A 26,139-nucleotide genomic window follows, 5' to 3' on the forward strand; every position below is an offset into this window, starting at 1 on the left:
GGGGACTTCATCGGGAAGTTTTCGCGCAGATCGCAAGTCAGTGGGGACTGCCCCAAATAGATGGCGTCCCGTCTTAACAAAAAGCTAAAAAGGTATTGCGCCAGGTCAGGAGATCCTCAGGTGGTAGCTGTGGACGCCCTGGTGACACCGTGGGTGTATCGGTCGGTCTATGTATTTCCTCCTCTTCCTCTCATTCCCAAGGTGTTGAGAATAATAAGACAAAGAGGAGTGAGAACAATCCTCATTGTTCCAGATTGGCCACGAAGGGCCTGGTATCCGGATCTGCAGGAGTTACTCACAGAAGATCCGTGGCCTCTTCCTCTAAGACAGGACCTGCTGCAGCAGGGGCCCTGTCTGTTCCAAGACTTACCGCGGCTGTGTTTGACGGCATGGCGGTTGAACGCCGGATCCTAGCGGAAAAAGGTATTCCGGATAAGGTCATTCCTACGCTAATAAAGGCTAGGAAGGACGTGACATCTAAACATTATTACCGAATATGGCGAAAGTATGTTTCTTGGTGCGAGGCCAGGAATGCTCCTACGGAAGAATTCCATCTGGGCCGTCTCCTTCACTTCCTACAAACTGGAGTGAATTTGGGCCTAAAATTAGGATCTATAAAGGTTCAGATTTCGGCCTTATCCATTTTCTTTCAAAAAGAATTGGCTTCCCTTCCTGAAGTACAGACGTTTGTGAAGCCTCCTTTTGTACCTCCGGTGGCGCCTTGGGACCTTAACGTGGTGTTAAGTTTCCTTAAGTCACATTGGTTTGAAACACTCAAAACGGTGGAGTTAAAATATCTCACTTGGAAGGTGGTCATGTTGTTGGCCTTAGCTTCGGCTAGGAGAGTTTCGGAACAAGCGGCTTTGTCACATAAAAGCCCTTATCTGGTTTTTCATATGGATAGGGCGGAATTGCGGACTCGTCCTCAATTCCTACCAAAGGTGGTCTCATCGTTTCATATGAACCAACCTATTGTTGTGCCTGTGGCTACGCATGACTTGGAGGATTCCGAGTCACTTGATGTGGTCAGGGCTTTGAAAATTTACGTGGCCATAACAGCTCGTGTTAGGAAAACAGAGGCTCTGTTTATCCTTTATGCTGCCAACAAGCTTGGTGCTCCTGCGTCTAAGCAGACTATTGCTCGCTGGATCTGTAACACGATTCAACAGGCGCATTCTACGGCAGGATTGCCGTTACCAAAATCGGTTAAGGCCCATTCCACTAGGAAGGTGGGCTCTTCTTGGGCGGCTGCCCGAGGGGTCTCGGCACTACAGTTGTGCCGAGCAGCTACTTGGTCGGGGTCAAACACCTTTGCAAAGTTCTATAAGTTTGATACCCTGGCTGAGGAGGACCTCATGTTTGCTCAATCGGTGCTGCAGAGTCATCCGCACTCTCCCGCCCGTTTGGGAGCTTTGGTATAATCCCCATGGTCCTTACGGAGTCCCCAGCATCCTCTAGGACATTAGAGAAAATAAGATTTTAAACCTACCGGTAAATCTTTTTCTCGTAGTCCGTAGAGGATGCTGGGTGCCCGTCCCAAGTGCGGACTACTTCTGCAAGACTTGTATATTGTTTTTGCTTACATAAGGGTTATGTTATAGTTCATCGGGTGTGGACCGATGCTATGTTGTTGTTTCATACTGTTAACTAGATAGTATATCACAAGTTATACGGTGTGATTGGTGTGGCTGGTATGAATCTTACCCTTGGATTAACAAAAATCCTTTCCTCGTACTGTCCATCTCCTCTGGGCACAGTTTCTCTAACTGAGGTCTGGAGGAGGGGCATAGAGGGAGGAGCCAGTGCACACCCAGAGTCAAAGTCTTTCTTAAAGTGCCCTATCTCCTGCGGAGCCCGTCTATCCCCATGGTCCTTACGGAGTCCCCAGCATCCTCTACGGACTACGAGAAAAAGATTTACCGGTAGGTTTAAAATCTTATTTTTTCCTGTATATCAGATAGGAAAAAACAGACACCCAACTGACTTTTCAAACATTTGAATCTCCCCCATTGAGTGATCTCCTCTTCAGACGGTCCCTAAGCAGGTAACACATGCACAAAATGCCATATGAAAGAACAGTCTCTATCTGGAGCTTGATCGGCAGATTAATTTTACGTATTAGAATACCCGTAACTAGATCAGCGTCTGAAACCATGTTCTCTCTGCTCAGGCATTTAGCTCAGAACCCATTCATCTGCGACTGCAACCTGAAGTGGCTGGCAGACTTTCTGCGGACCAACCCCATAGAGACCAGTGGTGCCCGATGTGCCAGTCCTCGCCGACTCGCCAACAAACGCATTGGACAAATAAAAAGCAAGAAGTTCAGATGTTCAGGTAAGGTCATGTTATAGATGGTTATAGTGATTTATTAGTATTATCTTTTATCTGAGCGTGCGCCACAAATGGTCCACAGTGCCACGCATAGGGGGAGACTTATCAAAGCTTGAAGAGAGATATAATGTACAAACCAATGAGCTTCTAACTCATTTTTCAAGCACATCCTGCAGAATGGCAGTTGGACTCTGATTGGTCGATACTTTATCTCTCTCTAAGATTTCATACATCTCCCACACAGAACGTATTAAACAGCATAAACAAAGCACAGACAACACCGGGTAATACATTATCCCACAATACTAAATAGTATAAATAGTACAGTAACCTGTCAACAGCTATATAGTGTATAAACAGAACATTTAATAAGGTACACCACTAGTCAGGAGAATGGGTCGAGAAACAGTGAGACAGAGGTGCAGTGTTAGGAAGAAACACACGAGAGCAGAGGGCCCTGCTCGTGAGAGCTTACATCCCTGAGGGAAACACACATAGGGTAACACTACAGATGGCAGCAAAGGCAGAGGAATTAGGAGGACTTATGAGCTGGAATGAAGAGGTAAGTAGTGAGAACACGCTTGAAACCGTGGAGTCTAGTGAGTAATCTAATAGGATGTGGGAGTGTGTTCCGCAGATCTAGAGCAGCACGCATAAAATCCTGGAGGCATGTGGGCAAAGAGGTGACCGGTGTGGTTATGAGATGGTAGTCATTGCCAGAGCAGAGGAGGCAAGAAGCAGTGTAGGTAGATATGAAGTTGGTGATGTGTGATGGTCCTCCATAGTGACCATGTGACCCGTGCTTTGAAGATGAGAGCGCACATGTTAGAATTACAATGGCCTTCCTAAGCTACTTAGAATAGCTGTATTCTAAAGCATTCCTTAACAAGACTGGGTAGCCATGGGAAAGTGGGATAGCTTATTAACAAAGCTGTGCATCGAACATCTTTGAGTACTGGGGGTCATTTAAAGAGAACTTGACACCAGGTTACTAAAGAAGTCCAAGTAGAAAGGCGGAGCAGCCCAGAGAGTTACTGACGTCCTACTAGTCATATCCTACTGGCCCCACTCCTGAGGGTATGGTGGGAAGGTGGAGCCACTTTGTGGGTGTTTTACAGAACTGTATAATAATAATAGAGAGCGTTTGGCCAGAAGCGGAACAAACTAATAAATGGCATCACTTCAAAGCAAAGTTCTTAGGTTCTTATACGGGTGGTCTTCAGTATGCCGAATGTCGGGATCCCGGCGCACAGTATACAGGCGCCGGGATCCCGACACCCGGCATACCGACAGCTATTCTCCCTCGTGGGGGTCCATGACCCCCCTGGAGGGAAAATAAAATAGCCGTGCCCGCAGCTTGGCGAGCGCAGCAAGGGGCTCCTTTGCGCTCGCCACACTGTCGGTATGCCGGCGGTCGGGCTCCCAGCGCCGGTATGCTGGTCGCCGGGAACCCGGCCGCTGGCATAACCTACTACACCCTCTTATACACCTGGCCCAATCCACTGCTGGGAGGAGAATAATCACTATCGGAGAGAGGTAAAGTAGAGACATATAAAGTACCAACCAATCAGCTCCTACCTGTCATGCTCAAACACAGCCTGTTACATGGCAGTTAGGAGCTAATTGGTTGGTATTTTACCTCTCTCCACGCTTTGATAAATCTCTCCCCTAGTGTGCAGATCACTGTCTGATTACATTTCATTATACACTTGTCTTGGGCTGAACGGCATGATCCAATAGGACGCTGTTGGGCAGTTATATCGTACATCATCACCTGATTGACTTTACCAACCATTACAGTCATGCCCATCAGATGTTGGTCGGGCTCTATTGTGTTATTCCGCTCATACATACATATTGATATGGTGGCTTATTGGGTTCTGGAACTTGTATGGGCACATAGAGGTGAGCACACAAGGGCCAATCCTGGCGTGCAGTTGGGAATGTTACAGTTTTCCTCACGTTTTTGTGTGCTGTAATATAAGTCATGCAATGATAATTGAACAATTTATAATTCATACTGTCTTTCCTCCCCAGCAAAAGAACAATACTTTATTCCAGGTATGTATGCCCAGCTACTTCATAAAAGAGTAATATGTGTATGTATTGCGCTGCGTGTTTTCAATCAATCTGTCTATCTATCTGTAACCCCCCCCATGCCCCCCCTTCTCAGCACCATCCTACTCATTGGTGTTTCTATAATGGGAGCAATGACACTCACACGGGCCCACACTGCACCCATGTTTTATTACTTACCCTCCGGAGTCCCGCGTCGGAACTCCAGCCGCGGTAAAAAAAAAAAATGCCGTCAAAATGGCTGCTGCGATGTAGGAATTTAGTCTCCAGAACATGGGGGGTCATTCCGAGTTGTTCGCTCGTTATATTTTTCTCGCAACGGAGCGATTAGTCGCTAATGCGCATGCGCAATGTCCGCAGTGCGACTGCGCCAAGTAAATTTGCTATGCAGTTAGGTATTTTACTCACGGCATTACGAGGTTTTTTCTTCGTTCTGGTGATCGTAATGTGATTGACAGGAAGTGGGTGTTTCTGGGCGGAAACTGGCCGTTTTATGGGAGTGTGTGAAAAAACGCTACCATTTCTGGGAAAAACGCGGGAGTGGCTGGAGAAACGAGGGAGTGTCTGGGCGAACGCTGGGTGTGTTTGTGACGTCAAACCAGGAACGAAACGGACTGAACTGATCGCAGTGGCAGAGTAAGTCTGGAGCTACTCAGAAACTGCTAAGAAGTGTCTATTCGCAATTTTGCTAATCTTTCGTTCGCAATTTTGATAAGCTAAAATACACTCCCAGTAGGCGGCGGCTTAGCGTGTGCAATGCTGCTAAAAGCAGCTTGCGAGCGAACAACTCGGAATGAGGGCCATGGTGGGCACCATGTTTCTGGAGACCTGCACATGTCAGAGTCTACAGCGCTGTGAAGACGGGGGCCCTGTAAAAACGCCCCTAGTCCTACTTCTTGTGTATATGTTCCTGGAGGTGCAGAGGTGGGTTCCTCACTCTCTCCTGGCCCTTGCTAGGCTAAGGTCTGAACCGTCTCCCAAGATGTGCGAGCCATTGTGGCTTCCACATGTTAGAGACGGGACAGATCTTACACAATTATGTGTGTGTGTATATATATATATATATATATAACAAAAAAGACAAAAGAAGAGGGGGCGCTCCATAGTGCATAAAAGTTTTAATTCAAACAGACAGATAAAAGACTGTGAACTCCAGAGAGATGTGACTCGTACCAGAGAATAAAACACTGTGGGCTGGTTACCACACGACATGTAATGTTACCATCCAGGCAATACTCGTCCCGCAGTTTCTCCAGAGCAGAACACATGAAGCTGCCAGCCGGAAAAGATGTTTTAGCTTCACACGGACCCGCCGTGTGTGTGAGCTGCTGCACTGGATCGCTTAGACACAGTAAAGGATTGCCGGAGGTGCAGATAGAGAGCGCGCTGTCAGATCACACCCTGACCGGTTTCGTCTGAAAGACTTCGTCAGAGGGCGGTAATTCTGAGTTGATCGCAGCAGCAAGTTTGTTAGCAACTGGGCAAAACCATGTGCACTGCAGGGGGGGCATATATAACATGTGCAGAGAGAGTTAGATTTGGGTGGGGTGTGTTCAAACTGAAATCTAAATTGCAGTGTAAAAATTAAGTAGCCAGTATTTATCCTGCACAGAAACAATATAACCCACCCAAATCTAACTCTCTCTGCACATGTTATATCTGCCCCCCCCCCCTGCAGTGCACATGGTTTTGCCCAGTTGCTAACAAACTTGCTGCTGCGATCAACTCAGAATTACCCCCATGTGCACTGCAGCGGGGGCAGACATAACATGTGCAGAGAGAGTTAGATTTGGGTGGGTTATATTGTTTCTGTGCAGGGTAAATACTGGCTGCTTTGTTTTTACACTGCAATTTAGATTTCAGTTTGAACACACCCCACCCAAATCTAATGGGCCCTACACATTCGCCGATCCGCCGCCGAGCTGCCCGTTGGCGGAATCGGGCGACCAGGGGGAGGGGGGGAGGGCAGTGATGGGGAGTCCCCCCGTCACCCGGCTTCGTAGCAGTGCAGGCAAATATGGACGAGATCGTCCATATTGGCCTGCATGCACAGCCGACGGGGCACCAGCGATGAACGAGCGCGGGGCCGCGCATCGTTCATCGCTGGTGCCTCCACACTCAAAGATGTGAACGGTATTACACTGTGTCTCTCTGGCCTGCGTTACACTATGTCTCTCAGCATGCGTTACACTGTGTCTCTCAGCATGCGTTACACTGTGTCTCTGGCCTGCGTTACACTGTGTCTCTCAGCATGCGTTACACTGTGTCTCTCAGCATGCGTTACACTGTGTCTCTCAGCATGCGTTACACTGTGTCTCTGGCCTGCGTTACACTGTGTCTCTCAGCATGCGTTACACTGTGTCTCTGGCCTGCGTTACACTGTGTCTCTCAGCATGCGTTACACTGTGTCTCTCAGCATGCGTTACACTGTGTCTCTCTGGCCTGCGTTACACTGTGTTTCTCTGGCCTGCGTTACACTGTGTCTCTCTGGCCTGCGTTACACTGTGTCTCTCTGGCCTGCGTTACACTGTGTCTCTCTGGCCTGCGTTACACTGTGTCTCTCTGGCCTGCGTTACACTGTGTCTCAGCATGCGTTACACTGTGTCTCTCAGCATGCGTTACACTGTGTCTCTCTGGCCTGCGTTACACTGTGTCTCTCTGGCCTGCGTTACACTGTGTCTCTCTGTCCTGCGTTACACTGTGTCTCTCTGGCCTGCGTTACACTGTGTCTCTCAGCATGTGTTACACTGTGTCTCTCAGCATGCGTTACATTGTGTCTCTCTGGCCTGCGTAACACTGTGTCTCTCTGGCCTGCGTAACACTGTGTCTCTCTGGCCTGCGTTACACTGTGTCTCTCTGGCCTGCGTTACACTGTGTCTCTCTGGCCTGCGTAACACTGTGTCTCTCTGGCCTGCATTACACTGTATCTCTCTGGCCTGCGTAACACTGTGTCTCTCTGGCCTGTGTAACACACTGTTTCTCTGGCCTGCGTTACACTGTGTCTCTCTGGCCTGCGTAACACTGTGTCTCTCTGGCCTGCGTTACACTGTGTCTCTCTGGCCTGCGTTACACTGTGTCTCTCTGGCCTGCGTTACACTGTGTCTCTCTGGCCTGCGTAACACTGTGTCTCTCTGGCCTGCGTTACACTGTGTCTCTCTGGCCTGCGTTACACTGTGTCTCTCAGCATGCGTAACACTGTGTCTCTCTGGCCTGCGTTACACTGTGTCTCTCTGGCCTGCGTTACACTGTGTCTCTCAGGCCTGCGTTACACTGTGTCTCTCTGGCCTGCGTTACACTGTGTCTCTCTGGCCCGCGTTACACTGTGTCTCTCTGGCCTGCGTTACACTGTGTCTCTCAGGCCTGCGTTACACTGTGTCTCTCTGGCCTGCGTTACACTGTGTCTCTCTGGCCCGCGTTACACTGTGTCTCTCTGGCCTGCGTTACACTGTGTCTCTCTGGCCTGCGTTACACTGTGGCTCTCAGCATGCGTTACACTGTGTCTCTCTGGCCTGCGTTACACTGTGTCTCTCTGGCCTGCGTTACACTGTGTCTCTCTGGCCTGCGTTACACTGTGGCTCTCAGCATGCGTTACACTGTGTCTCTCTGGCCTGCGTTACACTGTGTCTCTCTGGCCTGCGTTACACTGTGTCTCTCTGGCCTGCGTTACACTGTGTCTCTCTAGCCTGCATTACACTGTGTCTCTCTGGCCTGCGTTACACTGTGTCTCTCTGGCCTGCGTTACACTGTGTCTCTCTGGCATGCGTTACACTGTGTCTCTCTGGCCTGCATTACACTGTGTCTCTCTGGCCTGCGTTACACTGTGTCTCTCTGGCCTGCGTTACACTGTGTCTCTCTGGCCTGCGTTACACTGTGTCTCTCTGGCATGCGTTACACTGTGTCTCTCTGGCCTGCGTTACACTGTGTCTCTCTAGCCTGCATTACACTGTGTCTCTCTGGCCTGCGTTACACTGTGTCTCTCTGGCCTGCGTTACACTGTGTCTCTCTGGCATGCGTTACACTGTGTCTCTCTGGCCTGCGTTACACTGTGTCTCTCTGGCCTGCGTTACACTGTGTCTCTCTGGCCTGCGTTACACTGTGTCTCTCTGGCCTGCGTTACACTGTGTCTCAGCATGCGTTACACTGTGTCTCTCAGCATGCGTTACACTGTGTCTCTCTGGCCTGCGTTACACTGTGTCTCTCTGGCCTGCGTTACACTGTGTCTCTCTGTCCTGCGTTACACTGTGTCTCTCTGGCCTGCGTTACACTGTGTCTCTCAGCATGTGTTACACTGTGTCTCTCAGCATGCGTTACATTGTGTCTCTCTGGCCTGCGTAACACTGTGTCTCTCTGGCCTGCGTAACACTGTGTCTCTCTGGCCTGCGTTACACTGTGTCTCTCTGGCCTGCGTTACACTGTGTCTCTCTGGCCTGCGTAACACTGTGTCTCTCTGGCCTGCATTACACTGTATCTCTCTGGCCTGCGTAACACTGTGTCTCTCTGGCCTGTGTAACACACTGTTTCTCTGGCCTGCGTTACACTGTGTCTCTCTGGCCTGCGTAACACTGTGTCTCTCTGGCCTGCGTTACACTGTGTCTCTCTGGCCTGCGTTACACTGTGTCTCTCTGGCCTGCGTTACACTGTGTCTCTCTGGCCTGCGTAACACTGTGTCTCTCTGGCCTGCGTTACACTGTGTCTCTCTGGCCTGCGTTACACTGTGTCTCTCAGCATGCGTAACACTGTGTCTCTCTGGCCTGCGTTACACTGTGTCTCTCTGGCCTGCGTTACACTGTGTCTCTCAGGCCTGCGTTACACTGTGTCTCTCTGGCCTGCGTTACACTGTGTCTCTCTGGCCCGCGTTACACTGTGTCTCTCTGGCCTGCGTTACACTGTGTCTCTCAGGCCTGCGTTACACTGTGTCTCTCTGGCCTGCGTTACACTGTGTCTCTCTGGCCCGCGTTACACTGTGTCTCTCTGGCCTGCGTTACACTGTGTCTCTCTGGCCTGCGTTACACTGTGGCTCTCAGCATGCGTTACACTGTGTCTCTCTGGCCTGCGTTACACTGTGTCTCTCTGGCCTGCGTTACACTGTGTCTCTCTGGCCTGCGTTACACTGTGGCTCTCAGCATGCGTTACACTGTGTCTCTCTGGCCTGCGTTACACTGTGTCTCTCTGGCCTGCGTTACACTGTGTCTCTCTGGCCTGCGTTACACTGTGTCTCTCTAGCCTGCATTACACTGTGTCTCTCTGGCCTGCGTTACACTGTGTCTCTCTGGCCTGCGTTACACTGTGTCTCTCTGGCATGCGTTACACTGTGTCTCTCTGGCCTGCGTTACACTGTGTCTCTCTGGCCTGCGTTACACTGTGTCTCTCTGGCCTGCGTTACACTGTGTCTCTCTGGCCTGCGTTACACTGTGTCTCTCTGGCATGCGTTACACTGTGTCTCTCTGGCCTGCGTTACACTGTGTCTCTCTAGCCTGCATTACACTGTGTCTCTCTGGCCTGCGTTACACTGTGTCTCTCTGGCCTGCGTTACACTGTGTCTCTCTGGCATGCGTTACACTGTGTCTCTCTGGCCTGCATTACACTGTGTCTCTCTGGCCTGCATTACACTGTGGCTCTCAGCATGCGTTACACTGTGTCTCTCTAGCCTGCATTACACTGTGTCTCTCTGGCCTGCGTTACACTGTGTCTCTCTGGCCTGCGTTACACTGTGTCTCTCTGGCCTGCGTTACACTGTGTCTCTCTGGCCTGCATTACACTGTGTCTCTCTGGCCTGCGTTACACTGTGTCTCTCTGGCATGCGTTACACTGTGTCTCTCTGGCCTGCGTTACACTGTGTCTCTCTGGCCTGCGTTACACTGTGTCTCTCTGGCATGCGTTACACTGTGTCTCTCTGGCCTGCGTTACACTGTGTCTCTCTAGCCTGCATTACACTGTGTCTCTCTGGCCTGCGTTACACTGTGTCTCTCTGGCCTGCGTTACACTGTGTCTCTCTGGCCTGCGTTACACTGTGTCTCTCTGGCATGCGTTACACTGTGTCTCTCTAGCCTGCATTACACTGTGTCTCTCTGGCCTGCGTTACACTGTGTCTCTCTGGCCTGCGTTACACTGTGTCTCTCTGGCCTGCGTTACACTGTGTCTCTCTGGCATGCGTTACACTGTGTCTCTCTGGCCTGCATTACACTGTGTCTCTCTGGCCTGCGTTACACTGTGTCTCTCTGGCCTGCGTTACACTGTGTCTCTCTGGCCTGCGTTACACTGTGTCTCTCTGGCATGCGTTACACTGTGTCTCTCTGGCCTGCGTTACACTGTGTCTCTCTAGCCTGCATTACACTGTGTCTCTCTGGCCTGCGTTACACTGTGTCTCTCTGGCCTGCGTTACACTGTGTCTCTCTGGCCTGCGTTACACTGTGTCTCTCTGGCATGCGTTACACTGTGTCTCTCTGGCCTGCATTACACTGTGTCTCTCTGGCCTGCATTACACTGTGTCTCTCTGGCCTGCGTTACACTGTGTCTCTCTGGCCTGCGTTACACTGTGTCTCTCTGGCCTGCGTTACACTGTGTCTCTCTGGCATGCGTTACACTGTGTCTCTCTGGCCTGCATTACACTGTGTCTCTCTGGCATGCGTTACACTGTGTCTCTCTGGCCTGCATTACACTGTGGCTCTCAGCATGTGTTGGTTTAAGTTGTATCAGCAAACATTTCCAGAAAACGCCGGTGCTCCTGTAATACACTGGATTGCCATGTACAGCAGATGTTGTCTTCCATCCTAGCTCCATAAACATTATCCGCTGGAGTCTGTCGCCATCACGCCCCCGTGCTCTGTTCTTGCAGTAAGAATTGAACTGTTCTGAAAAATATAACAAACGCAGTAGGACTTATTAGCCAGGTTAAATACATTCTGTTTTTCTTTTCTAAATAAAAAGCCTATGTCATGATGTTTCTGTAGATACTTTTACAAATAAACAGGTCAGAGTAAATGGCCATTTTCAATTTCTATATAACTTCAGTGTATATATATATTTGTTTTAGCAAGGGCAGTAAACATGCACAGTAAGACGTCTCCGTCTGCTTCTAATGCTTTTTATAGGCAAGAACTGTGCTTTCCTTTCATACCTTGTGCCAATGTATGCTGTACTGTGACAGTACATGTTGTCTAATGCTGTACTGTGACACTATATGCTGTCTAATGCTGTACTGTGACACCATATGCTGCATTATGCTCGAATACAAAACTATATGCTGCCAAATGCTGTACTGTGACACCATATACTGCATTATAACTATGTACTGCACCATTTTTACTGCTCTTGTAAATACATTTTGATCTATGTCGGTGTCCGATGTCGGCATTCCAAATGCCAGTATCCCGATCACCGGTATGGTGACCAGATCCTGTAAATACAGTTTAGGATCCTGAAAAGACTTATTAAAGGGAGTTTCCCACCTGCAAATAACTTTTACTAAATACATTCCTATTTTTGTTTTTATTCCTCTCCCTGTGCCTTTCAGCCATGTCTACAGCCCCCGTGTTTTCCAGTACGGGTCTTTTTGCTTTTAGCTCAAAGTGGTGATTCAGTTCAACATGGCGATAAGTGCAGATCGCATATTAGCATATAAATCAGCGGCGTTGGGTGTCGCAGTGTGCACCATTGTACAAAACCGAAGTGCACTAAACATGTTTACATCTAAAAACTTATTTTACTATCATTTAAACATCTGATTAAAACAATTATTTTATTATTATTACCAGTTATTTATATAGCGCACACATATTCCGCAGCACTGTACAGAGAATACTTGCCCATTCACATCAGTCCCTGCGCCAGTGGAGCTTACAATCTATATTCCCTATCACATGTACACACACACGCTAGGGTTAATTTTTGTTGGGAGCCAATTAACCTACCAGTATATTTTTGGATTGTGAGAGGAAACCGGAGTACCCGGAGGAAACCCACGCAAGTACGGGGAGAATATACAAACTCTGCACAGTTAGGGTCATGGTGGGAATTGAACCCATGCCCTCAGTGCTGTGAGGCAGTAATGCTAACCATTACACCATCCGTACTGCCCAAATATAAGAGAGTAAATGTGGATAGGTTTCTATAAAAGTTTGACCTTACCTGGGATGTAGAAGGGGTTTTGGGTGGATCTCATGGCCTTTATATCCTATAGGTATCCTTGTTTTATATTTCAAAATGACAGTACAGTAGCTCTAACCGGGCCTTTATATGAACAAAGTGGTTAGATAGCATTAACCCCTGATAAAGCGGCTCTCTGGAGAGTAATGTGCAATGGGGAGAGTGCAGCCTGTCTGTGCCGCGTACACAGGCAATAAAGCGATAAACCAATGAACTAAGTAAGGACGCAAGAAGGAAAAAGCAATGAGTACTAGTGGCAGGAGGGTCTGCAAGTGCCATACATACTGTATTAGTTGTCTGAAGGTGCAAAATCCTATTCAAAGTATTATTCATGGATCTGGGGCAGCAAACTTGATTGTGACGTTAATTCAGTGCTGGCTTCAATCTGCTTTGTATCTTTGTGCAGGAACAGAGGACTATCAGTGCTGGCTTCAATCTGCTTTGTATCTTTGTGCAGGAACAGAGGACTATCAGTGCTGGCTTCAATCTGCTTTGTATCTTTGTGCAGGAACAGAGGACTATCAGTGCTGGCTATAATCTGCTTTGTATCTCTGTGCAGGAACAGAGGACTATCAGCTGAACAGTGAATGTAACAGCGATGTTGTGTGTCCACCCAAGTGCCGATGTGAATCCAATGTGGTGGATTGTTCCAACCTGAAGCTGTCCAAAATCCCAGACCGTATCCCACAGTCCACATCAGAGCTGTACGTATGAGCCCTGTGCTACAGCACCTCAACCTCTGGCACCACACGTCACTATCACTATATCAGTATAGCGCCCCCTGCTGGACAGCTGACACCACACGCTCTCACACTCTCTTATGCATCTAATTCAGATGGACACTTCTATGACCCAAGCCACTGTTGGATTCCTAGTTTTGACAAAGCGTTGCGATAAATTAACAACTTAATTGGCTTAATAATCTCAGTGTCTCTGTGGTCTACTTAATGCTTCACTCCATATATCCTTCCAAACTATATATTGTTCAGGACATTTGCTGATATTACACCTGGGTTTTTTTTAAATACTGAATAACATATAATTTTACCACCTGTGTTTTAGGCTGGTGTCACCGAGGCACCAATCTGGTTCCTATAAGCTCCGCCCTATACACATAAGTGGTTGTCTTCCCCTAACCGACTTGACCCTATAATTATGGTACAATAGTAGGATAGGTGGTGCCCATCATTCATTTAAATGTGTGCTCTCTCCTCCTAAATTTACAGTACTGCTTGTATGGCCCAGATTTATCAAGCCTTGGAGAGTGATAAATTGCACGGTGATAAAGTACAAGCCTGTAACATGGCAGTTAGGAGCTGATTGGCTGGTACTTTATCACCGTGCAATTTATCACTCTCTAGGGCTTGATAAATCTGGGACTATCTATATTCTGCATGCAACTATGCTGTAACCGTATTGCTCTGGCTGCTCTTTACTTCTATCATTGTAAAATACTTTGCATTCTGGCAATTTTCCAGCCGTTTGAACAACAATGAGATCGCTACTCTAGAAGCTACCGGACTCTTCAGGAAACTCCCTCACCTCAAAAAAGTGTAAGTAGCCATGTTGTTTGCTAGGCCTGACTAATCAATATCCAGGTCATGTGTCCACCATCTTGATCACATGACCAGGTGAATCCTTAATGGCTCTTACATACGGATGCTTTTCACGGGTCTTACACGTCCTACCTCATCCGAATGTTTAGTAGATGAATATCTCTTGAAGTATGAACTCTGTGGAACACTCCATTAGTACATACCAACCTGCAGAGTGAACGGGTCATGACTGCAGCATGTGTTATTGGGTTGCTACCATGAGCCTTCCCTGTGTGTACTACTGGCACTACTTTCATAGGCTTCAAGTGGTACTTTGTGGTCTATTTACTAAGCCTTGGATGGAGATAAAGTACCAGCCAATCAGCTCCTAACTGCCATGTCACATGCTAGGTTTGAAAAATGACAGGAGCCAATTGACTGGTACTTTATCTCCAGCGACTTTATCTCCATCCAAGGCTTAGTAAATAGACCCCTTATTATTCTGAGTCCATCAAGCAATGAACACAGCAGAACATGTGTATGATGAGCATCTCTGTGGACCATTCAGTAACTATCAAATGCCCTCCTTAATACATAAATTGACCTGCACACATTATGGGGGAGATTCAAATGTTTGAAAAGTCAGTTGGGAGTCTGTTTTTTCCTATCTAATAGACAGACACCCAACCGACTTTTCAAACATTTGAATTCCACCCTATAAGTCCGACACAAGGAACAGTTTGAATCTAAGAACAGTTTATTGCGTCTTTGTACGACATGTATAATTGTGTAACAATAAGAGGCACCTTAACAAATCGTAAAGCAATAGCAACAGACTGCGATTAGCAAGACAAACGTAACTATCTTTTCAGTACATACAGACGAGCCAGACATCGCGTTACATCCCTTTTCTTATGTCTATTTCAGAAACCTGAGCAACAATAAAATCTCAGAAATTGAGGACGGGGCGTTTGAGGGCGCAGCGCCGGTGAGCGAGTTACATCTCACCGCCAATCACCTGGAGTCTGTGCGAAGCGGCATGTTCCGCGGCCTGGAAGGGCTGAGAACGTTGTGAGTAGAAGTTAGTGAGTGTAGCACAGTGCCATATTTACACCATTATAGTGTAATAAGTGTAATGCATGTGTGTGACTATACCAGGGGGTAACAGAGGAGGGGGTTCTGTGTCTTCTCAATTTTGTTGTCTGTTCATTTCTGGGCATTTGAGTGTTGAATGTAAGGCAGGCTACCCTTACTCAGGTAATGCCCAGGGGTGGACATTCTAGCGGGGAATAATCTTTTTACGCATACAGCTGATGTAATTCTGAACTCAGTTGTCATTCCAGGTCATTCACAAACGAAGCTAATTGTCGTACATGTCATTTCTGCCTCACAGGATGCTCAGGAATAACAGGGTCAGCTGTGTACACAATGACAGCTTCACCGGACTCCGGAACGTCCGGCTCCTGTCCCTGTATGACAACCAGATCAGCACCATCACGCCAGGGGCCTTTGACACCCTGCAGTCCCTCTCCACCCTGTAAGTATAAGGGTACTGAGTGCTACGTTTTCTGCAAGACTGAAGTCATTCGGGGGTTACAAGCAGGATCCCAGTAACTGGGAAGCATAGGACACAGTCACATTCCGCTTGAGGTGTGCCGCAGATTCATATAATACATGTACCTAGGGCTGCCTACTTACACTGCCCACATTCATTGGCAAGAGTTCAGATGTGCACATATATGGGGGCACCAGTAATGACCTGTATGGCATCCTGGTTTACATGTGCCTGCTTTCCAGGAAAAAGGTGGAAAAATAAGATGATTGGTGGCCAACAGATGGCGATGTAGAGCTTTGTAATTTGCTCATGGATTTTGGAAGTTGCCGTTTAAGGCTTTTCAGGGAGGCCAAGGACATAATAGCCGCATGGCGTTGACAAGAGATGACAATAAGAGCATGACGGAAAATGAGAGAGTGACACACAAAATGAGAGAGACTCATGGAGTGCCCAAGAATACGATACGATCAGCCGATGCGTCTCCTCAGTTACCGGTTCATGTCACACAGACAATGGACCTAATTCAGACCTGATCGCTAGGCTGTGTTTTCGTACAGCCTGCGATCAGGTCTGAACTGCGCATGCATATGCACCGCAATGCGCAGGCGCGTCAGTCCGCAGCGACGGGGATCGCCGGGCAGCGACGGGATGGTGCGAGAAAAATGATCGCACAGGTGATCGCAAGGTGACTGACAGGAAGAGGCCGTCTGTGGGTGGCAACTGACCGTTTTTTAAAGGGGATCCGGAGAAACGCAGGAGGGACCAGGTGTTTGGAGGGAGGGTTTCTGACGTCAGCTCCGGCCCCGATCATCGCACTGGAAGAGTAAGTCCTGGGCTGTGCAGAGACTGCACTACTTTTGTTTGCGCAGCTCTCTGCACATGCGATCGCACCCCTGCACAGCGATTTCCTCCTCCCCCTGTAGGCGGCGACTACCTGATCGCAGGGATGCAAAAAACGCACCCTAGTGATCAGGTCTGAATTAGGCCAAATGCCGGATGATGTGTGGACAGCCAGGCACTAGGGGTCCTCTGATAGCAGGGGCCCGGGGCATATGCTCCCTGGGCTCATACAATCCAGCTCTGTGTTAAGGTGGCCACATACGTTTCCATATTGCAGATAAATCTGTTATTCCCAGGCGTGTTCAGCTGAAATGTGCCTGCCAGCTGCGTGCTATCATCGTCCACCAGCACCAGAACTTTGCCGGCCGCTATTATAGGATCGTATGTTACACAAAAAAAAGTGTAGCGACAGTGTAACTTCAATTACCATAGAGATATATTCATTTTTTAAAACAGTAGACGTGTTTGTACTCTCTAGCTTGTTGGACTTTTTATTATTATTTTTTAAATTTAAAGGATTAGATTTGCAAGCCAATTTCAATTTGTAACTAGTCTGCTAGATACGCTTTCTAACAGATTGTATCTAGAAACGTACATTTTCCCCGCAGATTCCTCATCTTTGGTGGGTTCGGAGCCTGCGCCTGGCTCACCTCCATGTTATTAGCCGACTGTAGCTGTTTCAGCTGAGTAGTGTGAAAACATAGAATTCAATAAGTAACGAGAGAGGAAAAGCTTGGCCTGTAACCAGATCTCCGGTATGAGATATTGCTGAGCAACGCTAAATAAACTATTGATCCAGTTTATGTGTTTGTAGATGTTGCCTTTAGCGAAGAGGCTGAATTTTAATGGCCCTTCACAAACTCTTCCACTTCTGTTTTACTTTATTGGCAGCTGCATCAATTTATAAATGGTGCTGGCTGTAGTTACTAGTACTGTATACGTTGCAGCTTTTATGTGAAATCTTCCCTCAACATTCAGAGTCAGCAGGGGAACATTCGTTCTCCATATTCTCCAAGCCTTTATCGTGGCTCCCGGCTGATAAACTAGTGGAACTACAAAGGCTACAGGGGGCACCCTACTACTTCAAACTGTTCTAAACAAGTGCAGAGTTTTCTTCTGAACATGTGCGGGTCCTGGAAGAGTTGAAGAGCAAAGGGAAGTGCACAAGAGGCTAGAGCGGAGTCTCCATGCCCCTACCCAGTGCACTATTCCACCTTTGGTGATATAGCTTGCCCAGAACTACTGAAGATCAATAGTTTGTGGGGTATTAATGCAAAGGACATATGCATATCTTTCCATTGCAGTCAGTCATAGTCTGGCATTTGTAAGTGCGTTTAACTAGATTTCAGCTCATTCTTGTTGTCAGTCTTCAGCTCTTGTTGGTCCATATTCATGGTTTGAAGTTTGTATGGTTAGAACAAGGCTCAGTCTAACATAATACTCACTGCAACACAGAGTACTTAAGTAAACGTGTGATGATCTTGCGGGAGGTCTTGACCTGAGTAATCATGTGACACAAGCAGAGTTCTGTAACTTCTGTTAAAGCATCATGATGTGAGGAGAGGACTGAGGGCAAGCATGCAACCACAGACTGAGAGCAATGACTCCAGCAGCACGGAGTATTTCAGGAGATGAGTGATGTGTCAGTAATGACAGGAATGCATGTAACAGAGGCAGTGTCAAGAAGTGAGAAGGGGAATGGAGACAGCAAGAGTCGCAGACTGAGTGTTATATAGTGGAAGGAGCATGGTCCCCCAGCAGCACAGAGTATATCAGATGATGAGTTTTTTTTTATAACTAGCTCCAATTTATCTATACAGGAATTTATTGGCCAATCCTTTTAACTGCAACTGCCAGCTGGCCTGGCTTGGGGACTGGCTGAGGAAGAGGAAGATTGTGACCGGAAACCCTCGCTGTCAGAACCCGGACTTCTTGCGACAGATCCCCCTTCAAGATGTGGCCTTTCCTGACTTCCGATGTGAAGAAGGTATCTTTCATGTTTGTTATATATTCCTATCACAGGCCAAACTAAACTTTATTCTTTTAGGAACTAGGAACTCGTAGCATCACACAAAGTGTTTCCCAGTTCATAAGTCTTTGTTCTTCCTACAAAGAGTCTGTACCCTCTGCACACCTAGGGATGACTACAGATGGGTAGGAGAAGTCAAACAAGACAGCATCTTGGAGCACGTGGCCTTCAATATATATATATTTTAATACATTTTATATACTAGTGATCAGGCAAGTTGACAAAACGCCACATTTTCCTATTCCATAGTTATTTGGGGAAGATCCCATAACAACCAAACACGTATGTAAGTTTGTAGGCCAGTAGTAAATCATTCACAGGTTTAAAAGAGCGGTACAGTGGTCGGCGACTGCGCTTGCTACATCCGGAATGCCCGTGCCTAATAACAGACATTGTGTGCATCCAAGCTTTCTAGGTAAGCTCCAGGACACCTGCCCAGAACTAGGCTGGGCATCCAAACATGTTAATATAGAACCTGTCCTGTTTATGGCACCACGGGTCAGCATCGCCCATCCCCCAGTCATAATTTATTGGGTGAAATGTTTTTGGTTACCTGTAGTAAATCACACGCAGACACAACTGGTGAATCGTCTTAAAGCAGCCTCCGTATCTCCGTTGTATGGTCATCGCTGTTTCTGTTTCTCTGTAGGCCAGGAAGAGCTGACCTGTGCACCGCAGCCTCAGTGCCCGCAGGAGTGCACCTGCCTGGATACGGTGGTCCGGTGCAGTAACAAGCACCTGCTGTCTCTGCCACGGGGGATCCCGAAGAATGTCACAGAGCTGTACGTCACCATCTACTCCTCATTTCCCCCCCTCTTATATCTGATGTTATCTGTTATCTGGCTCACTATAAGAGGTTTCGGTACAATGTCGGGGGAGACAACAGTATCACCTAACACAAGCATCTTATCTGTTTATGTAGCAATGTGCATGTACTTTTCTACCTCCTAATGGGAGCTATAAATATATAATCAGTCACTGAGCGCTTCTATAAATTATATATGGGATAATGATTCCCCAGTGTGAATAAGAATATTTGAAGTCACTAAAGAGTTATATGACCTTAGGATGTATTTATAGAGGTGACCACTTACATTTGTAGTTTGTATCCTAGTCATACTCATTCCATCCAAATGAGGATTCGCAAATAACTCTCCTTTCATCTTACAGATACTTGGATGGCAATCAGTTCACTCTGGTGCCCAGGCAGCTGTCTACATTCAAGTATTTGCAGCTGGTGTAAGTATACAGCTGTATGTGTATTATTTATAGTGGCCATAGCTCCAGGGTGCAGACATGGAAAATAATCCCCAGTGGCATACGCAAATCATTAATCTGTAGATCCGCAGAATGCACCAGCGCCCTGGATTATTGCAGTCTGCTTGTTCACGCTAGCGACATACTAAACAGTTTGTGGGGGTAATTCAGACTGCATTGCTGCAGCGGCAGCGATCGCAGTCTGAATTACTTTGTGGAGTGCGCACGCGCCTCGGCCGCACTGCACACTCCGGGAGCCCAGCGAGATGCAATCAGCATCTCAGGGTTGCGATCGCCTCTGCCTGATTGACAGGCAGAAGCGGTCGCGGGATGGAAGGGGGCGTGCCAACGGCAGACGCTGTGACCCGGGACGCGGCGAGTAGCGGCCTGCCAGGGCGAAGGAGCTGCGCTCACAGGGAGCTGCTAGCCAGGTGCAAAAGCATCGCTGCCATGCGATGATTTTGTACCTGTGCGGGGGTTCGGGCCTGACATGCGGGGCAGACTAACCCTGTGCTGGGCGTCCCCCCGCATGTCTGAGAAGGTGATCGTAGATGTGCTAAATTTAGCACATCTACGATTACATCTGAATTAGGCCCTCAGTCTCTGAAAAGGAGGTTCCGCAGAAGTTATAGGTTAATGCTCATTAATTTTCCTACAACTAATACATCTAATGTAGTGTGTCACCTACAGCTTAATACAATCGTTCTTTTGGCCTATTATCAGCAGAAACATTAACTAGCAGAGCCTCAAAAACATTTCTGAAATGACACATTTTTCACATGGATCCACTCAGGTCTGCAAATAGAGATCGGTCAAGCCAATAATAATAAATTAATTTATTTCTTTACTTGGCCAATGTAACATGTCTCTAATTATTAATACATGTGTTGGTATGTTGATTGCTTTAGAAAAAAAAAAAAGTATCAACTTAAGAGCCCCTTACATTCGGGAATATTCAACAAGTTTATAATATCTCGATTCCCTGATCCCGACCGAAAACGATCAGATTCAGGAAAATGGGAATTTTTAACATGAAGAATTTCCCCGATTCCCCCAAAGGATCGTCAGTCATCAGTGGCCGCTGATTGACCATTCCGTTCGGTTCGGGGAAGCGGCGGCTTGATATATGGGGGCCTTAACAAAAACACTTTGATTAAACCAGTGGTGCTTAAACTCAGTGGTCTACTGTATGTACTAAGCCTTGGATGGAGATAAAGTGGACGGAGATAAAGTACCAGCCAACCAGCTCCTAACTGCCATGTTACAGGCTGTGTTTGAAAAATGACAATTAGGAGCTGATTGGCTGGTACTTTATCTCCGTCCACTTTATCTCTCTCGAAAGGCTTAGTACAGTGGTTCTCAAACTCGGTCCTCAGGACCCCACACGGTTCACGTTTTCCATGTCACCCGGCAGCTGCACTGTGTATCACCAACTGTCACATTTAAAAAATCTACAGGTGACCTGCAAAACATGAACCGTGTGGGGTCCTGAGGACCGAGTTTGAGAACCTGTGGATTAGTACATAGACCCCTTAGTACATAGACCTCAGTCAGTTTCATTATACCATCTAACCCTAAATGCTGAACTGTTAAGGTGCTTTGAGGACCGAGTTTGGGAAACTCTGTATTAGACGCATCACAATACCTCCGTCTTGTTCTAAATCTAATCCCAGTGTATTCACCTAGTTGCCTGGAAAAGAGAGCAGCAGGCAGCTGTCTATTACACGTCCTGACAACACTTGTTGAGCCGTTTAATAGTAAGAAGAGTGCCCCCTACAGGAACGTGGCATCATTTCTCCAATAACTGTATCTCCAGTTTCATTTATTTGTGTTTAACATGTGATCCACCTTCATCCTGGTGCTAAATACATTCCTATACTTCTCCTCTGATCTTCCTGCTCCCTGACGGCAGCACGCACAAACTCTGACAAGTAATATCTTTCCTCCTTCACCCCCCTGGGCATCATCATCAAACACCCAGCCTCCACTAACCCTTCTCTCACAGCTTAGGAGAGTATTCTTCCCTTACATCCATTTCCTATGGCCAACATGTAACCTTATGGCAAACATTGTTGTAATATTCTAGTATGTGTGTATATAAATATTAACAGAAAGACATTTGCTAACGGCACTAAAAATAATATACTGCAAATCTGTTTGTATGTAGCAAATAAACCAGGGGATTTTGTCATATTTTGATCAAAACATTTAAGCTTGCAGCCCGCCATCAAGGGACCCCAATATTCTGAAAGTCCATAACCTAGCATATATACTCAGCACACCATTTTATATGCATATGTATGCAAACGGTGGACCTGAAGCAACGTTCATATGCACAATCACCCAGTTACACCCCTTTCAGCCAAAGTATACATCGAAAATGTTTCTATCCTATCTACTTGTGAGCTAGAGAGCCTGATTCAGAGATGAACGTGAATGCCGTCACAGCTGCGATTCTGTACTCAGCAGCTGTGTGAAAATATGCAAAACTTGCAGCTGTGTGGGATTTGTACTGAGATACCCACTGGAGGCGGGATTTATACTGAGACGCCCACTGGAGGCGGGGTTTATACTGAGACGCCCACTGAAGGCGGGATTTGTATTAAGACGCCCACTGGAGGTGGGATTTGTAGTGAGAAACCCACTGGAGCTGGTATTTGCACTGAGACACCCACTGGAGGTTGGATTTGTAGTGAGACACCCACTTAAGGTGGGATTTGTACTGAGATGCCCACTGGAGGCGGGGTTTGTAACAAATGATGCCCGAAAACAGTCCCTGCCTGTCACTCACTTGAAAATGCAGATATAAACTGATCATTTGTTACCTTATTAATGGATTACATTAAAGTAGAATCAACAGGCTAAATCCTGGTAATAATTCATAGACTCCGTATTTATACTGAGCCATACATCACATGTCACCGGGAAGCCTAACCTGCCAGCTGCCCCCCCCCCCCCTTCTCTGTCCCTCTGTAACCCAGCCCATCTGTTGCCCTGTGCCAGGGATTTATACACCTACGAGATGCTGCCCTCACCCTTGTCTATGATGCTGTCTCGCTAGCGCTGGTCTAGGGAACGTCACCATGGAAAAGAACCCAAACCCTGGAACGTAGTGACATTGTTTTCATTCTAATCGTGCTGATCTCTTGTATTTCACAGAGACTTGAGCAACAACAAAATCAGCTCCCTCTGCAACTCGTCCTTTACAAATATGAGTCAGCTCACCACGCTGTAAGTTATTTTCTGTGCGCAAGGTCATAGGTGAGGATCGGCTGTACGTGCGACTGATGGTTCTGTCTGTGCTTTTCTACCCAGAGAGTGACGCACAATATTCAAGGCAAAACTATTTATTTTACTTTGAGTATGTATCACACAATCAGGTCAATCTCTCGGGAACAATCAGCAGAGTTCTGAACGCTCTGTTGTATAGATCACCGTCGCAGTCTTTGCTCCGCGTTATTCAACCTGGCGTATAGTACTGTATGTAGTATTCTTTGTATCTAGAATTTTGCTTTGTGTTTCGTACTTGGATAAACATGACTTTATATGCATCTTACTCAGTGACCGTTTTATGTTGGCTGATAACATCAGGAGGGGGGGGGGGGGGGGGGGGGGCACATCTTCCGGACTGTGCACTTATATACATATTTTACCTTATACTGCACAGGACTACGGTCTATTTTCTACAGTGCATTGCTATTACTAATCTGGTACATTGTCATGCATGCACTAGCGGTATTTACTATACTATTTGTCTAGGGGCCTAGACCATGCACCCTCTAATAGTTAGGCGAACCAATGTGGTGGCTGGCCACACCCCTTCTGGATATTGGCCACACCCCCAAACATGGGCCCCTACCACTGCATTCCCCCCGGTGGGCCCTATATGCCCCAGTCCGAGACTGAATTGCCATTTCAGATGGTATTATCACTATTGTGAAGATGAGTCCTTCAGTGTGCCATGCATTATCAGATCGGTTATTCTGAGAGTGAGATGAGACTGGTGGCTGGTGACTGGTGGGATGCTTCCAGATGTTGTTGGGTAGGGGGAGTGGGTAAGGGCAGTGTATAAAGGGCCTGATTTGGATTTGTACGCAAACCGTAAAGATGAATGTCACCCCAACCCTTAGGATGGGCCTGTGTGTGGCCACCTGTCATACGGGGAGATGTATCAGGTCCTGGAGAGAGATAAAGTGGAGTAGTTTCCCAAACTAACCAATAAGCTTCTGACTGTCATTTTATAGGCTGTGCTAGACAAATTATAGGTAGAAGTGGATTGGTTTGGGCAACTTCTTAACTTTATCTCTCTCCAAGGCTTAATACATAACTCCCAGACACCACGACCTGTATTCAGGGAATGGAAGACCTGAAACTTCACAGTTACAAAGAAACTGCCGGATAGTGTTGTAACAAATGATCAGAATGGGCGTTGATAATGCTGAAATATCCTTAGGAAAGAAAGCTATACCTTAAACACACCTTAAATACACTTTACCATGGAGCCGCTGCGGCCGCTGTACTTAACACACACTCTGCGCACTTTGTACGCTATTAGCGTACAAAGTCCCGTACTGCGTACGGACTTTGCGTACAAACGCTGCGCTGACGGTACAAAGTACTCACCGCGCGTACACACCCAGAGATACACCACAAACCCTGAACAGCTATGCAATGCAATGAAAATACGCTTTAAACCTTAGCAGGGCAATGAAGACACGACACCAATTGTGATTTTACCGCTGGGTTCCGACACCACAGTGGATTATTGCTGAAAGGGGGTTACAATACAAACAATACAATACAATATAATATAACATAGTAAATGGCTACATTCAATGGTACCTATGTGAGTAGATTCGCTTGCGCTTCCCGGCCCGGTCCTCGTTCATCTGATAGATAACTTTGTGAGTCTTGTGTCAGACCAGGCCTGCAGCAGCTCTCTTTATACAATTCTTCCAAAAAGCAATACAATAGATACTGTAATCTCTTTGTCCATTGGACACAGGAATGCACATTTACAGTACAGGAGAGGTCATAGGTCGGTTTGAATAGGTAGGCGATGTCTTTCCCAACTGCTCTTGTGGGTGGTCTCCTCTGGATTCCCGCTGCATACATAATGTACAGTAAATACAGTTTATATCTATATTCTGCTCCTGCACATAACTATCCGCAGGAACATGCGATCTTTCTCAAACCAACACCGAAATGTTACCCTTAAAATACCCTTCAGCTGGATACCAACACCACCTTATGACCTTGTTCTGTCCCCTCCTATTCTGTAAAGGTGAATCCCTTTGTTCTGTTACCATTTAAACTGTTGTTACTTTCTGATGTGGTACAGGGATACTATGTGTACATTGTGCACTATTTGGATTAAATATGTAATGTGTTTTGATAGCCTTCCGTGTGTTCACAAACTCTACCGTAAATACTCATACCACGTGCTAATGCGCAGGACCGCGGGAGCGACCATAACGCAAATTGCGGATATGCGCACGCACGACAGAACAAGTGCACGCAGGGAGGCCATCTGTGTGTAGTTTGTACGTGATGTGTGTACTGCAATATTTTTCGACTTTGACAGCGTGTGTGTGTGTGTGTGTGTGTATGTATGTGTGTATATGTGTGTGTGTAGGGAAGAGCCACTGTGAGCTGATTGTAAGTCCTTTTAGAGAACTCATTGTCTGCAGATGAGAACTATACTTAATGAAACAAATTGCATATGGACTTCAGTTAATATTTCCCAGATACTTTAGCATTTAATATAATAGAATGGATGTTTAATATGTTTCACATTGGTAAAATGTCATTGTGAGAGTTAATCTGCTACTGACTGATTCTGCTTATCTTCCTTCATCCCACCAGGATCCTGAGTTATAACTCTCTGCGGTGCATTCCTCCCTTGGCGTTTGAGGGTCTGCGATCCTTGAGGCTCCTGTGAGTTGGATCTCTTGTGTGTTACGTCCTGTGTCCCTTTTGTTAGTGGCAGGAGACCGAGCCAGTGTTTCTGTACCGCATTCTGGAGCAGATGTAATGAGCAGTGGAGAGAGATAAAGTTGAGAAGATGTCCAAAGTAGCCAACTGTCTTTGAAATGACAGGTGTAAATTTACTGAAGGTTGAGTTTGCTATTTTGGACGTTTTTCTGTAGGTTTTGTAATTCACCCCTTTACTAAATGCAAAACCGATGGAAAAACAACCAGGAAACCGACTTTAGAACATCGGAACAACTATCGATTATTTTACATAGACAAGTATAGAAGCCAACGATTTACTGCACTGACTACTGTAAAAACTGTGTGGGGTTCCACTATGTTCCAATATTTAGCATGGGAGCTGATGCTACTGCAGGAGGGGAGGGACACAGCACAGG

The 26,139-nt window shown here is 46.9% G+C and overlaps 1 protein-coding gene across 1 annotated transcript in view; it reads left to right on the forward strand.

The window, feature by feature from the left end:
• The window catches only part of SLIT1 (slit guidance ligand 1), a 425,670-nt gene extending 399,961 nt beyond the window's left edge, over window positions 1-25,709 (forward strand). The window contains exons 14-24 of the mRNA XM_063962354.1: window positions 2,171-2,334; window positions 4,369-4,392; window positions 13,112-13,256; window positions 14,031-14,105; window positions 15,015-15,158; window positions 15,481-15,624; window positions 18,303-18,469; window positions 19,161-19,293; window positions 19,682-19,750; window positions 22,928-22,999; window positions 25,634-25,709. Of these exons, the coding sequence (XP_063818424.1) occupies window positions 2,171-2,334; window positions 4,369-4,392; window positions 13,112-13,256; window positions 14,031-14,105; window positions 15,015-15,158; window positions 15,481-15,624; window positions 18,303-18,469; window positions 19,161-19,293; window positions 19,682-19,750; window positions 22,928-22,999; window positions 25,634-25,709 (1,213 nt within the window). The remainder of the gene's footprint in view (window positions 1-2,170; window positions 2,335-4,368; window positions 4,393-13,111; window positions 13,257-14,030; window positions 14,106-15,014; window positions 15,159-15,480; window positions 15,625-18,302; window positions 18,470-19,160; window positions 19,294-19,681; window positions 19,751-22,927; window positions 23,000-25,633) is intronic.
• The last annotated feature ends 430 nt before the right edge of the window (window positions 25,710-26,139 follow it).

The sequence above is a fragment of the Pseudophryne corroboree genome, chromosome 3 (assembly GCF_028390025.1).
Source record: "Pseudophryne corroboree isolate aPseCor3 chromosome 3, aPseCor3.hap2, whole genome shotgun sequence".
Taxonomy (NCBI): Eukaryota; Metazoa; Chordata; class Amphibia; order Anura; family Myobatrachidae; genus Pseudophryne; species Pseudophryne corroboree.